The sequence below is a fragment of the Anguilla rostrata genome, chromosome 2, assembly GCF_018555375.3.
Source record: "Anguilla rostrata isolate EN2019 chromosome 2, ASM1855537v3, whole genome shotgun sequence".
NCBI classification, from domain to species: domain Eukaryota; kingdom Metazoa; phylum Chordata; class Actinopteri; order Anguilliformes; family Anguillidae; genus Anguilla; species Anguilla rostrata.
In genome coordinates, this window is record NC_057934.1 from 66,896,664 (window position 1) to 66,912,921 (window position 16,258).

A 16,258-nucleotide genomic window follows, 5' to 3' on the forward strand; every position below is an offset into this window, starting at 1 on the left:
CCTCTGCAGATTTGGGTTTTATACTCAACAATTTTAGATTTGTAATTAAACAATTGACACGTGGTTAAAGTGCAGATTCTCAGCTTTTATTAAAGGGAATGTTTTTAAATACATTTTGGTTTCACCATGTAGAAATTGCAACAGTTTTTATACGTAGCCTGCCATTTGAGGGCATTATAACATTTGGGGCAAATGGTCGCACCAATGTTTCTGATTAGTCCGGTGAGTTCAATTGCTGCTTTATTGCAGGTATTAGAGAGCTTTCAGGATCTAGGGCTCTATCTTACACCCGGCGCCAAGCGCAACGCAAGTGTCTTTGCTAGTTTCAGACCGACGCAGTTGTCATTTTCCCGTCCAGCGCCCACGTTGTTTAAATAGCACATGTACTTGCGCCCATGGGCGTGTTGGTCTTAAAATTAGTTGTGGTCAGGCGCATTGCTATCTTGAGGCAGCGGGAAGCGATTGCGCGATTGACCAACAAAAACCTGGTTTTAAGTCAATGGAGCAGTATTTTACTGTTATTTTAAGGGCACATTATTAAGTTAGTAATATCATTTTTTTAAATGATTTTTTTTTTTAAAAAACGTCATAATGGTTAGTCATAATATTTATCAGAATTAGCTAATCGATCAGATCCGTTTCCTCTGCAGAGAAGCGTTCTTTCCTACTACTTGGCGAGTCCACCATTATAATGGCAATCCGCCAAGGTGCAAGCGCACCTGGCTTTTAAAGGGAGTGGGAGATGACACTCTGGTGGGTTTATTTCATATTACGCCCAAAACACACCTATGATTAATTAAGAGACTAAGGACAACCCCTTTGAACCATGCGCTTTTACTTTGCGCTCAGATTACCCACCGTTAAACTAGCAAAAGTGGATTTGGACACGCCATAAATGTATTTGCGCCATGGGCTTTAGACCGTGCGCTTAGATCGTTAAAATATAGCCCCTAGTCTTAAATCCCAGTGGGGATGGATTCAGAGGATCAGCTAAAGCAGGCAGGATGGCACAGGGAGTGAACACAGGCAGGGCAGCACACGGAGTGATCACAGGCAGGGCAGCACTGGGATTGATTACAGTGCTCGTGGGAGCAGGTGCCAGACCAGCTGCAGCAGATCCACTCTGATAGTACAGGGCATATGTAGACAGTGTGACAAACACACACATACACAAGCACGAACGCACACACACAAGCACTGTCAGTTGAAAAAGAATCCAGGTGGACTGGAAACGTGCTAGGAGTAAAAAGGCATACAAATTGGCCCCGCCAAGTTACGCCTTGGCGGGGGCATGCCCCCATACCTATACCTATACAGCACCGAGAGTTTGGCACTTTTCAGGGTTCCCCACAGAAATAACCACAACAGCCACAGACACTCAGCCCTTAAAAACATTAAATTCTGTACATTCTGACCCCATTTCAACAGACAGAATTCATAAACAACTTCACATGTCCACACAATAAAGCCCCAAACTAAGGGGATTTTGCGTTTTCTCCTTCTTCTTCTTCTTCTTCTTCTTCTTCTTCTTCTTCTTCTCATTCTTATTTTTCCTGCCGCCTATCCCACTAACAACATGTCTCCCCATTGGACATTTCACTAACACCAGCCAAATCTGCCCTACACGACCCAATCAAAAACGCGCATACACACGCAAAATACCCATACATTTGTATTCTGAAACATTTCCCGTTTAAACAGCTAGTCCACCTGTGGCCTAGTGGGTAAGGTTACAGTCTTGGAAACATGGGGTCGTATGTTCAAGCCCAGCTTGAAACACGTTTCTTTAACCTGCTTCGATCCTCACTAATAATTGTCTACTACTTCTTAATTATTGCTTTTGCACCATTTCTACCCGCCGTTGACCGTTCAGTTATTAACCGGCTACAATATTGCTAAGATATATGCATTATGACTTACCGTCTGTACGTTGGGTTATTGACCGGCTACAATATTGCTAAGCCACATGGATTCAACGGGAGCTCTTCTGTGCTTACTGGCCTGTGTTCTTTAAAACCACCGGCAGGTTTGCTAATGATATTTCACGCATTGCATAGCTATGGCATTAGCTAACGAAGTCACACACTGGTAAACCTCACTCACTCACGGCCACCCATATGCATTTCATGACGCAAATGTATTACTTTTATTTAAAAGTTACACCAGTTCACCACTGTGCCATTTCTACTAACTATATTTCTTCACTTGGCTACCGTACAAAACCTTAATATCAGCAAACGCCACGTTTCTACATTCCTGTTACCTCGCCCTGTTCTCTATCTACCCACATACGCTACAAACAATTAGTACTTATGTACATTCCGCAACTCCGCAGGTTGAACAGCTAATCCGTCTGTGGCCTAGTGGGTAAGGTTACAGGCTTGGGAACACTGGGTCGTATGTTCAAGCCCAGCTTGGAACCCGTTTCTTTAACTTGCTTCGACCCTCACTAATAATTGTCTACTACTTCTTAATTATTGCTTTTGCACCATATCTACCCGCCGTTCACCGTTCAGTTATTAACCGGCTACAATATTGCTAAGATATATGCATTATGACTTACCGTCTGTACGTTCAGTTATTGACCGGCTACAATATTGCTAAGCCATATGGATTCAACTGAAGCTCTTCTGTGCTTACTGGCTTGTGTTCTTCTTTAAAACTACCGGCAGGTTCGCTAATGATATTTCACGCATTGCATAGCTATGGCATTAGCTAACGAAGTCACAGACTGGTAAACCTCACTCACTCACGGCCACCCATATGCATTTCATGACGCAAATGTATTCCTTTTATTTAAAAGTTACACCGGTTCACCACTGTGCCATTTCTACTAACTATATTTCTTCACTTGGCTACTGTACAAAACCTTAATATCAGCAAACGCCACGTTTCTACATCCATGTTATCTCGCCCTGTTCTCTATCTAGCCACATAGGCTACACACAATTACTACGTATGTACGTTCTGCAACTCCGCATTAAAACATTACATTTAAAATCATGATTCACTCATAAGTATAACTACTAGCACTGAACATGAGAAAAACACATTCGTGCAATAGATTACATTACAGGTAAATAATGTGTGCAATGTTATTTGACCCTCCACTTCAACAACCAATGTTCAATACCGACTGTTATATATACCATTTGATAAGGAATATAAGCTCGCTCATGGTCACTCCATTTACTTCGCACTATACTCCGTGATCATGTCAACCTTCACCTACATGCCCATTCTGCTAAAAACATATTGTTTCAACTACGGAATTTCGTAATTTCATTTTAATTTCTCCCACACTGTTGTTATTCTCTCATATGCAAAGCCTGCTGGGACATATGCGTCTGCTCCTATTCTCCACTATCATGTTTTCTGGTTCTAGTTTAGCAAAACGGCGAAGAGGATTCCTACCTGCAGATTAGCCTATCAAAATGCCTTATAAACCTTACAAACACTGAAAGTGCATCTCCACGAAATAACAGACAATGGAGCAGGACAGAAGGATAAACCTTACAAACACTAATAGTGCATCTCCACGAAATAACAGACAACGGAGCAGGACAGAAGGCTACACAAGTTGCGACCTAGGGAGTTATAATTCTACGGGCGTGTTGATTATTTTGTCAGTCAAGGCTCGTTGGATGGACGTCAAATCCGTGAGTACATACCATATTCCATCTGCGTTTCTGATGCGTTTACGCTTACGCCATTGCATCCTTTCTCACAGACACTGTTTTAAATATATATAGCAAACCGAAACTGCTGAACGGTACACGCTCATCAGACTGTACAGATTCACACAACGATAGCCATAATCCACAACCGTTTCTTGCAGGGTCGCATTTCTCACTCTCATAATAAAACGCTTTGCAAAAAGAACTGATATCTCATAAAAAACACGTTTTCAACGTACAAAAATGCCAGGTTACTAAAAAGTATTGATATCAAAATGACGCCAAGTTACGATACTACAAACAATATAGGCTATCTTGCCTCACCGAAATGACATAAGATGTATCTCAAAGCAATGCTACCCAATATTTCCTCAGTTCTTTCAAGTCACTTGGCCCTGTGTTTTCTAATCTTACCATTTCACAATGTCATGTAAACTTTCTGTCAGATCAAAGAGACAAATATTTCGAATTGCCTCATGTAACACATTGAACATTGTACATTGAAATTAATGTATAAATTCATTAATGTACAGAACTGCTGCTGAGCAACGACAGGAAGCACATTTCTCCAGAAAACATGTTTATACTTGCTTCTGAACTGAATTTGAGTACATGTGCAAGTTATTGTATATTTGCTACGTACAATAAATACTGCATGTAAAACACATATTGTACATACACACATAGAGAAATTCTTTATCCGCATGGGGACATTTCCCTGGCAGCATCTTCACATTCACATTCACGAACACACTTGTACCAAGAAACATACTATCATTCACGCAACAGAAAGCCTGGGCAGCGAAATACATAGGCCTACATACCAATACAAATTGGACATACACACACCTATTCAATCAATCTTGACTGTGAGAGAGCCATCCACACATATATTTGGCCTGTTCATGTAGTGCATGCTTATACACAGGGCCAAGTGACTTGAAAGAACTGAGGAAATATTGGGTAGCATTGCTTTGAGATACATCTTATGTCATTTCGGTGAGGCAAGATAGCCTATATTGTTTGTAGTATCGTAACTTGGCGTCATTTTGATATCAATACTTTTTAGTAACTTGGCATTTTTGTACGTTGAAAATGTGTTTTTTATGAGATACAATCACACAAAAGACAGCAGCTAAAGTCATTTAATAATATATCACAATGGCTTCAATTATTATATATAAATTAATCAATATATGATCCAAAGATGAATTGCATTTAATACTAAACTATGTAATTAAATCATGTGTGCTCCAACAAACCTGAGCAGGCTTCTTAGCCAAATTAAGGTTTGACATTGCAGCAGCATTACGTGTACCACCAGGTCAAGCTTTTACAAAGTGGGAGAGAATGACGTGAGAATATGGGGAAATAAATAAAATAAAATAAAAACCCGAAAAGAACCATTCTAAATAAAATATAAAACATTCTTGTTAAGTTTGTTGTCGTTGTAAAATAAATAAATATGGTAGGCCATTACCATTCCTAAATTCAGTGTTGGCTGTGGGGAGGATATGTGTGAGGTCACTGCATTGTGGACAGAAGGAGCAGGAGCTGCAGCAGGTGATCTGACTTGATTTATATTCAACTCATGTCATCTTAACAAGGAATCGCTGTCAGTGCAAGGAATTTTATCAGTCTATGTTTACTGCAACTACAATTTATATGACTATGTCATTGCTATGGCATTGCTCCACAGAACATCATAACAATAGCTAACACACATTGATAATTACATCATATAGCTAATTGACCGGATCTTTCAGGTAAATTTCCGTTAGCTACCTAGTCCAGCTAAATTGCTATCAGAGACGGCAGAATAAACGTATATCGTCTCTGCTACTATCAAACGACCGTTAGCTTTGTTTTCCTCTTGACCATTTAACGATTTAATGTTTACCTAGAGAATAACGCACAATCCCGCTTCATTCTTGAACTCTGTCGCTGTCATCGGATTCTACCGCGATGCGTTTAAAAGCTGCGTTGCCGCATTTGATTGGCAAGGAATGGATGAGCAAGACGAATAAAAAATGGAGCTGCAGAAAAGGGGAGATTTTATTGGTAAAAAATATGGACATGCTGAACGAGTCCCGATTGGTAGAGGGAAGATTTGACAAAAATGAAACCGAAAGCAACTAACACAGGAACAAGCAGTTTGTTTTACACAGCAACACGGAAAGGACTTGGCTGTTCATTTACTTAAATTCACTTGCATTAAGGTAAGGGAAATATCGAATTTTCTATTTGTTTTCTCAATGAACAAACGGTTTTATTTTTTACTTCAACTTGCTAGTCATATCTTCGAAATAGGATTATGAATTGGTCGTTTCTGTTTTAATATCTCGTTAGAATCTCTAAGCTATCTGGCATGAACGTAATTTTCAGTATTTTAGTTGGTGCTCTTGATAACTGAACTTCAATCACACGTGTGCGATTCAGTTGTGTTTTGGAGAGAGTCCGACTGCAGAGGGTGAAGATAATGCCCAGGGAACATTTGTGTGGTGAAAAGTCGGTGAAGCTCTATTTTTATACAGTCTATGGTGAAGCTCCGTCTAGGCGTTCAGCTTAAAACGTAACGTAGGCTACAAGGAAAAGTGAAAGTTTTCTTGCTGACTGGGATGTAGCCACGTTGTATCCAATATAGGCAAATCGGAGAGCCCTGAAAGTAAACATAATTTATCTGTGTGTTTAAACTTCTGTGTATGGAGACCTCCCGTAGCTGGGAAAAACCCCGATGGTTGATTTCCCATTTGGCTCCGTTTGCGAGGAAACTGTCCTTGGCACAAACCTCACAGGGACTGCAATCTGTGCAATCACGGAATGTTTGTGATACAGCTTTGGAAACAATACACAAAACAAAACAAAATTACAATGAGAAATTACAATTGTGTGTGCTGATTGGTCAATTTGTGCGTTTAAGGAACTGATTGTATTTTAGATTACAGTAAGGATTGCTGTAATATTTCATTACCCATAAAATATTCTCACAAAACCTATTGTAAATCAACAGCAACATGCCGTATAACAACAGCAAAGTAATGTTCATAAATTAACATTTACTCTGTGTTGAGGTTGCGCAACTCCTCACACACCAATCAGAAGCCAATGCCTACTGTTGTTTGGCAGAATCTCCTGTTCAGGTTTCTCGCCCTGCAGAAACTACTGTAATACGGAAGAATCTCGGCCTAACATCATTATTGCACTGAATATTTAACCATGGATATTGCAAACCATTTAATTTGATGTAGTAATGGGAATGATTTCCTCTAAAACATATGTTTTGTATACCATAACTTGTTTTTCCTTTTCGTCTTGCATTAAAGGAGAAAAATGGCATCTGTCATCTGGATCCTGTATGTAGTATTGTATGCTGAATTCATGTGTGCAGTGTCTGCTGACAGTAAGTTGGTTTTTGTTGGCCAATATCACATGTAAAAAAAGTCCCTGTTAAATTGAAAGCGAATGCATGGATTTATCAGATTCTTTGAACAGTTTCATTTGTTTTTGAACTGAACTGGAGACAGTGGCAGACGGATCATTTTATTGTCAGTAACAATGAAGCGGTTAATTTTCTGAATAAATAATATTAAAACGAAGAGCTAATCATTCCCCAATTTTGTATTAGCATTGCTTGTGTGCATAACACAATTATGAAGTATTTGCTTATATGCAGAGTATTTGAACTTGTTTAAAAATGTAACCGTAATTATTTTTGCCTCAAGTCAGAGCATATTGTCAACGTAAACATTACTTAACATGATCTGCCCAGATGCTTATTGAAAAGCACAGATTTTGTCAAGTGTGCTTACAAACTCCACTCAAAAAGCTGTTGTGATTTACCTCTTAGGTAAAGTGTATTATTGTACTGACTTCTGGGATTATTTGCTATTAAATCATAAAAAGTATTGGTAAGTAAAGTTTATGAATTAATCAAAGAAATGAAAAGCTTCAAGGTAAAATTTCCTCCTATTTCAAGCTCACAAACTGGTCGTGTCGTTCAGGCTCATGTCTCACGTATCACCGTTCATTGTTTGGATGCGGTTTCAGTCATAGATTGGCTTTGCTCATAGATATGCTCAATAATTAAACTATTTTTTAACTCGTCTAACTTATTGAGTTGCTTTCACTCCTGTTTTTGTCCTGTGTCCAGTTTGTCTGGCCTGTTTTTTTATTTTTATTTTTCCCCTCCATGTTTTCTGATGTTGCCTTGTTTATTTGTGCAGAGTTGGTCTCCCTGAATTGCCAGGATGAAAACCATGGGGTCCATGGCAAGGACTCTTTATTGAAATGCTTTCTGAATTCTCGTGGGGAAAGCGTGACGGTCACAGCGGCAACATGGAGGCGGCCAGGAGGGAAGGGTCCTTTAATAATGTTTATAAATGACAAAGTTAGAATGCCGGAAGATCCACGATTCTCCTTTAAGCAGTTACAGATGTCTGGCAGCAACATAGACGTGTCCTTTCTGGTGAAAAACACAATGAGGACAGATGAAGGGAAATATGAATGCGAAGTTGTAACTGACAGCGGTGAAGCCAAAGCAGTTGTAAGCCTTTCTGTCACAGGTGGGTATATAAAATATAATAGTGATGTACATTTTTATATTTCATATGATGAGAAATGAAAAGGGAAACAGACTTTAGAACCTCCATGTGCACCTTCTTTAAAACCTCCAGGGCCCTTAGGTGTTAATATTGCCTTTTGAGTCGAGACTGAGCTGTGGCCATGTCTCTGACCCAGGTCCAATCTGTTTGACCCAATTACTTGTTTGGAAGCATACCTGATGGGTGGAGGGGGCAATGTGGTTGGATTTCAATGTTTAAAAATTTTAACCACCGAGCAGGTTACAGAACAACAGTCTGATGGATTTAACTGGAGTACTTTGATTGCAGCAAATGCAAAAATGTAATGAGTCTGTGACGGGTCACTTTTTTAAATTCACACATTAAATAATTGTTTTCACTTGAATGTTGTTTTGAGAGTCATACATTAATGCCTTTGTTCTCCTGTGGTGCACACAGTAAAATTCTATGAGGGTTCTTTCCCCGTTGTCCCGGCTGCAATTTTGAGATTGCATGTATGGGGTAAAATTAATTAAGTTATAAATAAGAACTTGCTTTATACGAATTACAACTTATACTAAAATTATACACCCCAAACTTTAATTTACACCTACTTTATCAATGCCAGTCCTCTTTCAAATCCATCATACGGTTGATGCTTGATTCACCCATTCCCACAGAAAAAGTCCCTCATTCCAATGCTACTGAGGCAATGAGCCATACCTATAAACAGTCTGATTTCCTGGAAATAGTTTCCAAAACTTAACCATTTTAAAAAGCTGGAGAGAAAAGGGGATCTCGTATAAGAACTGTAGTCAATAGCCATGATCCATGGAGAGCCTAACGAAAGAAAAGCCAGAAATAAGTCAGATTTTATGAGCTTCTCGAGATTTATTGTGTTGTGTTCAGCTAGGGTTAATATTAAATGGCCGTTTAAAGCTTGGTACTAGTTCATGATTAACTTTGTTTCTGATTACAGGCTGAATGACTTAACAGGTGGACGCGGTAGGTACACAGTTGATTTTGCAATGTCAAATGTTAATTGACCTTTCTTTTCACTGTCTAGCCACTTACTCCAAACCAGACATGAGCTCAGTTCCGGAGAAGGACCTACAGGAGGAAATGAAAGTCACATTATTCTGCAATGCCTCTGGGGGTTACCCGGTTGGCATGATCCACTGGTACGACCAGCACGGCACCAACTGGACCCGCAGTGCAGAAATGACCATGGTGGAGACCACGGACAAACGCACAAACTTATCCAGCAAGTTCACGCTTAGGGCATCCTCCATCACTCCTCAGTATCGGTGCTTAGTGTTAAACAACAATGGTGTGGAAGAAGGAAAGGCAGAATTTGACCTTAAATTTCGGGAAAACGGTAAGAATTATTTATCCTCTCCATTGGTTTCACTTTCTGTGATGCAGTCTCCCAACTTGCCTTGAAGTTAATTGTTCCCCCCCACTTCATCTAGGTACACTGCAAAGGGAACTCTTATTCTGGTTATTTTTTATTATCAACATCCTTATCCATTTCCATCAAACCTAGTAATAGCCAGCGACCTGCCTGACACACTGCTGCAAAATGCTTTTCATATGCTGATCTGAGTAAATAAATGCAGTAAAATATCTTGGGGGGACAAAATGATTTTCTGACAGTGATTTTCTGACAGATCATTCCCATACGTATATTGTGACAAACACACCTGCCACAGGCCACCGAAGTGGCTTTCCTTGGGGCCCTCCAGCACAGAGACACAGGGAGATGATGTTCCAACAGTCCAGATTTATTTTACAAGGGTTTGGCAAGATGGTACAGCCAAATGAGCAGATCTTAAACCCTGTCATGACAGAGAGCTCCCCGTGTGAGTGGGGATGGCAGATTTAACCTGTGCGCAGTGATTACCTCACTACCCACAGGTGCAGCCACTCCTGTTCCTGGGTCCAATTAGCCTAGCCAATTATCTAATTCTTAACCAATTATCCAATTGGCCAGGTCTAATTAGCTTGACCCAGGGCAGGTGTGGCTGCTTAAACCAGCCATCCCTACACCACATATATAAATAATCTGTCCCATTTGTAATCAGCGTATTCAACTGCTCACCTGGCACACCACTTCAGAAAAAACTGTGGTTCCCCTGACGCTCTTGGCTGTCCTCGTTCTTATTGAGTTGCCTTCTGGGGTACTGATGTAATGGCTATGTAAAAGATTGGTTCGCTGTTTTGTTGTATTTATCTCTGTTTGTAATGCTAAGTGTCGGTTTGTAGAGTTAACTTTACACCTACTGCTTATAAATGGGCCTTCCGTGCCTTAATTTATAATATTGGGCTTTTTGATTCCTGAGACTAATGCTCCTGTTCTCCACTTCTGTCAATTGCAGTGGATACGTTGAAGGAGAAGGCGATGGGAGACAAGAGCAGCACGGCCATTGCGGCAGTCATCGTCATCGTTGGATCCCTGGTGTGTGGCCTGCTGATTTTGGCTCTGTTGCGCAGACGGCGCGCTCAGCGTGAGTACGGAAATGGCGTTCAGCAGGAGTCTGCACGGGCTGCTTCAGCCAAGCAGCAAAGCAATGGCTTCAGCTCCCCCTCCTTTTTCCTGACACACTTCCTGTTTGGCTCAGAGGTTAGGGAAATTTTGTGATTTGTTCAGATTGGAATGCTGCACAATGCAGCGCAGTTAAGTGGTCGCACAAATGCACACGCGTCCTCCTCTGCTCCACAGTTGGTGTGAAATGGAAATAAGCCTTAATAAAAGTGTCACTTGCCAAGCAAAAAAAGGAGGTCGGTGAAGAATTATTAAACTGCCAGTATTTTCAACAGTCATTAGGAGTAATCATATGTGAGTACTGTTTAGACATGGGCGCAGTACTGTATATAGATACCTGGATAATGTGAGGGTCTAATTATTTAATTATTTCATTACAGAGGCCCGAAGGCCATCAACTCACCCCATATTGGGTATGATTTTGTTTTTACGGTAGCTATTAGTCATACTCCAATGGTTTCTCAGACTCTCTTGAACTTTAATCTGGCTTTAGTCAGAAACATCGCTGTCACAGTGATGGGCATGAATTTATCAAAATTGTATAATTGTGCAAAATAATATAGCCTGGTGAAGTACAAATAAATTTAAAGACAAAAAGATGCCCAATCCTCTTCCTGGAGATCTACTATCCTGTATGTTTTCAACCCAAGGAAAACATCATCAGCTAGAGATTTCTTTGAGCTGCTAATTTGTAAAATTGGGGTTAAAATTAGAACCTACAGGCCAGTTGATCTCCAGGAACAGGAGTGGGCAGCCCTGCTACATAGTGGATAAGCAATTTACTGGAATACAGTAAAATTGTGATCCATTCTGTAAAACCATTGGAAATCTGCTGGAATGGAGGGACTTTCCTACATTTCTTTTGACTGCATCACTTTTGCGGAACCTTCGTGGAATCTTTTTCTGTTGGCTGTATGGCCCTCATAGAAACTGATTTACCTTTGAATGTCTAATTGAAGTTGCCTTTTCAAAATAGTGGCACTCTATTTTATGTGTCAGCCATAGGGAGGTGTTTTCATGTTTTAATCTTTTACTGGTGCGTACAGGGGACAATGCAGCATTAGGGGCTGTGGTGTATGACTCCACAATCAAACTGCCACATTAAGTGGGGGGAGAACCGGTGATCGCTGCCAGAAAATCAGAGAATTACTTGCGAGACATTTGCATCAGAATTGCCTGATGAATCCCTCCGCATCAGTAACAGACAAAGAGCCCTGACCTACTGTAGAGAACTTGGTAGATTTTAATAGATCTAATAATGGGTAATTAAAAATATATATATTTTATAAGCAGGATGGGAATAGCGTGAGATGTTTGGCTTCCTTTTGGCTTCAGTTCACTGTCATCTGTCCTTTATTTTCCATTAACGTTTTTCATTTTATGTCATCTGGGAATTTGGGAATCTTCAACTTTCAGTATCCTGCAACTCTTGTGAGAAACAGACAGGCCTTTTGTTGTGGGGAAATGGGCTACATAGAGTAACCTGTCCATCGACCAATGCAGGCAGTGTGTGTACTGTACGTCTAACCTTCTCTCTTCTGCTTTTAGGGGTGAGGTATCCAGAGGGTTCAGACACGATGGAAGAAGGTAATTATTTCCTGTTCCGTCACAGTGCCCTAGTCAGTTGATAATGTCTCACATTTTTAACGTAGCTTAGATTTGTTTGGTTTTTTAAATTTTTTTTAAAGACTTTCTCAAAAAAGGTTTCCAGGCAATGCGGTGGATAACAATCTCTTCTTGTTCAACAGGCTCGGCAGGTTTGAACGATATGACGGAATCTGTGCCTGAACCTTTTAACAAATGAAGTTGGATTATTGCCCCTTCTTCAGGACTGTGTCTAATCCTTATAGTAACAAATCGCTGCAGATTCTGGGGAAATGGCGGAATTTTACTTTTCCTTTCTGTGTGTCTGTGAACTCAGAGAGAAACTAATGACTCTGCTCCAGCTTTATTTCTGATTGGTAGTTTGTCATGGCAGTGCAATCAAGAATGCTTTGGTAATCCCCTGTGATGAATTTACTTTCGGTTGCTCTTTACAGTTCTACCAGACTAAAAACAGACAGCTTCCCTTTTTCCCCCCAAAAAGAGCATCACGTCCTCTTCATTTCCTGATATGGAACCTCAAACTGAAGTTTGTGGAGACACTGCATGCGAATTAGTGATGTGAGAAAATGTAATGCTCAAAACGAAGTATCACACAAGTAAAATAACACATAAAATGAGGGAAAAAAATAACAAACAGGGCAACACAGTTCAGTCGAATTGTGGAACGTGATCACAAACTATTTTACAAAATGTCAAAAGATACAGAACAATATAATACAATAAGCTTGTATATAGTGCTCATTGTGCTGTGCATTGAAGAGGCATTAAAATAAGAATCAGCATAGGAACAGGCAAGGTCTAGGCCGTGTCCAAAACTGCTTACTTGCCTACTACTAAGCACACTGGATAGGAAAATTACGTACATAAAATTTTCAAAAAATGATCTTGATATATTTATTTGGGGGTTCGGCTGAATGTACGTACTTTTCAGGAAGTAAGTCATACTTTTTTTTTAGGATGCCTCACAGAGGAAGAAGCTATCTTTGGGTCCCATCAATCAGAGAGCAAGCCTTTTTACTGCAAGGGCTACTTTGCACTACTCATGACACTTCTGCAGTACGACTGAAAAACAATGAGGAATATTTTTATAAATATTTTATGTTTAGTCGCCAGTACATATTCTGAGCACACCTCTTGTTAGGAGGGTGTTTCACACGGCCTTAATGACTGATATGTTTTGGATTTCGGTTACAAAGACATGGTGCAGAGCAGCCTAAACCTATGCCTCGGATTGCTTTGCTGTGAGGTCTCTGTGTCTGCAGACCGCAGAAACAGGATCTCCAAGATTTGGAAGTGCTCATAAGTGCTTTATAGGTAGTGAGGAGGAAGTAATTCAACCCTAGATTAAAGGGGGCAGAACAGCAACCGCGGTGCAGAAAATGCTCTGCGCAGCATCTGTGAAAAAGAACAGTGTCAGTTAAACTTGGAACTATACAGTGGATCCCAACGTGAACTTTGTTGTCGCTAAATTAACACTACATTCCTAAGAGTCCAGGACACCAACAACAACAAAGCATTATAATAATTCAACCTGGTGATTGTACAGGCCTTACCTCTGCATTCGCATTGTCATTACAAGGGTTGGTCTAAACTTTACTGCATTGTGCAATTTAGATGAAGTTCATTTGGGCCCCATTGTTGCACTCCTTGCCTTTGCGTTCTCACTGAAGATATTTTCGGACGTGAGTGTGTACAGATGTTTTGTGCTGTACATGTAGAAACATGATCGCCATTCCTTAAAGAAGTCTGTGAACTAAAAAGGTAGCAAGATGGTTTCACATGGGGGATCCTTTGATCTCCTAGGAACCCTTACTGATTTCAGTGAAATTGTTGGATGTTATAACAGTTAACCAAAAGAATGAAAATTCAGCTTCTGTTTTTCAAGCATATTCATTTTTTCCCATTTTGGATTTAAAAAAAAAACCTTTTTATATCATATGTTCCATTCACAATCTACTTTTGCAAATAAAACTGTAAATAGATGTAGTTGAATTTTTGTTGTTTTAAATGTGTTAATCACTGCTGAATTCTGAGTGTTGTGATCGTTAACACCCTTCACCCCTGGTTTAAATGTTGTGATTGTTATAATTACGGTGTATTTTTTGGCTTGAATGGTGGGATTGTTAACACTCCTTTCTTTTCACTGGTTTGTGCATACGTACACTAATTCACATGCTGCAGATTTTGGGTGATGGGTCATTTTTGATCCAAAATTTACGTCTGCTTGTTTTATATTTGTATTGATAAACTGTAAAAAAACTAAAATTGATGTGTGGATTCATAGATTTTCCACAGTGCATTTCTCTTTGTTTAAAACTTGTACTTTCTTACTTTGTGGTGCTTCTAATATATTGCTTCTATACTTTATAATGCTGTTTTATTATTGGACTAATTATAATTACTTGATTATGTAAAGGATTATTTAAAATAATAATCAGGATTTGTTTTGTGATAACACCTTTGATTACAATGCAAGTTAGTTTTTTTTACAGTAAAATGTTTTATAATTTAACAAAATGTTTATTTGTATTTTCTTATTTGTTTCAGTAGCATATTATATACAGGCAGGGCATCCAGATTTTTCCAGAGGGAAATGAAGGTCAAATATAATAAAGCCACTTTACATTTTAAGTCATTGAAAAAGCAGGTCTTCACAATACAGTTTAGCAGACGAACAGAGGCTGTTATTACTCTGATAAATGGATGCCCACTGTGGGTATTTCTGCAGTACAGTACACACTGTTGGTATTTCTTAATCTGTGAAGTTGCACAAAATAATTTCTTTCAGCAGCCATTTTAGTTCCTGGAAAAAAATGTTACAAAAATATGTGATGACAAATTTTTTTCTTACACATCTATGCATGAAATAAAGGCATCCAGTTAAATTAATGTGACTGAAAAAGGCACCCATTGCAATCTGTACAATAACACACTGTTTCAGCTGCAGTGCCTTGCAGATTTTTCGGCCTTCGCAATTATGAACAAAAATTTCTGTGTGAACTGCTGCATTGTGTGCTAAATTAATAAAATTACTCAACGTTAAAAGGTCATTCATTTCCCGGAAAGTTAAATGTCTAGTGTTTTCAGTGCTTTGTGCATCATCCCTTTTCTTTTTTCCACTGCACAGTTTTTTATTTAGAGAAAAATAGAAAGACGCAAATAACCAAGAGCAACAATAAACACGGACATTTGGCCGAACAAAACAAACGCTCACAAAACATCATCTCTCAATATCAGGCTATTGCATGAAGAAATGATCTAATGAATATCCCAGGCCATCTTGTCCTGTATTGTAATCTCTGAGTGCCGAGGGCCACTTTCCTCAGTAATAAGTGGTAAATGGACTGCATTTATATAGCGCTTTTATCCAAAGTGCTTTGCAATTGATGCCTCTCATTCACCAGAGCAGTTAGGGGTTAAGTGTCAAAGACACTTTGACACACCCAGGGCGGGGTTTGAACCGGCATCCCTCCGTCTGCCAGACAATCACTCTTACCTCCTGAGCTATGTCGCCCCTAACTCCATGACAGGCGTAAGCCAGTTATCTGAGCTAAAACAGCCCAGTTTGCACCCGTTCCAGTTCATGAGTATTGCACTGCCCGAAAAGCTAATGCAATGGCTCGTGGTGTAATTCACGATCTGATATTTTCTACTCCCTAATAAGTATATTTTAAGTGAATGTACTGGAATGCAAACATTTAACATCATGCATAACATATTGTTTACTTCAGCCAAGCATTTATGAACGAGTGGACAATCCCACAATAGATGGATGTGATTAGCAACCACAGCCATTCCAGCACAAAAATGAGATATTTGAATCCAACTTGTCCAAAAATGTACATGGTGTAATGTAGGCCCTGTGCAAGACC

The 16,258-nt window shown here is 39.6% G+C and overlaps 1 protein-coding gene and 1 long non-coding RNA gene across 4 annotated transcripts in view; one reads left to right on the top strand and one right to left on the bottom strand.

The window, feature by feature from the left end:
* The first annotated feature begins 5,735 nt into the window (after positions 1–5,735).
* Positions 5,736–15,436, top strand: LOC135248993 (CD276 antigen-like). 3 transcript variants are annotated; one of them, XM_064324163.1, is made up of 9 exons: positions 5,754–5,896; positions 6,071–6,185; positions 7,001–7,077; positions 7,901–8,239; positions 9,303–9,614; positions 10,615–10,743; positions 11,162–11,194; positions 12,330–12,368; positions 12,530–15,436. In XM_064324163.1, exons 2-9 carry the CDS (start codon positions 6,157–6,159, stop codon positions 12,583–12,585), a joined length of 1,014 nt encoding a protein of 337 aa, XP_064180233.1. In that variant the 5' UTR covers positions 5,754–5,896; positions 6,071–6,156; the 3' UTR covers positions 12,586–15,436. The 3 variants fall into 3 exon arrangements, with proteins under 3 accessions (XP_064180232.1, XP_064180233.1, XP_064180234.1); XM_064324162.1 differs by lacking the exon at positions 6,071–6,185 and having other exon boundaries at positions 5,736–5,896; positions 12,470–15,436; XM_064324164.1 differs by lacking the exon at positions 11,162–11,194 and having other exon boundaries at positions 5,755–5,896.
* The window catches only part of LOC135248998 (uncharacterized), a 61,276-nt gene continuing 58,975 nt past the window's right edge, over positions 13,958–16,258 (bottom strand). The window contains exon 2 of the long non-coding RNA XR_010328536.1: positions 13,958–14,175. This is a non-coding gene — a long non-coding RNA (uncharacterized LOC135248998). The remainder of the gene's footprint in view (positions 14,176–16,258) is intronic.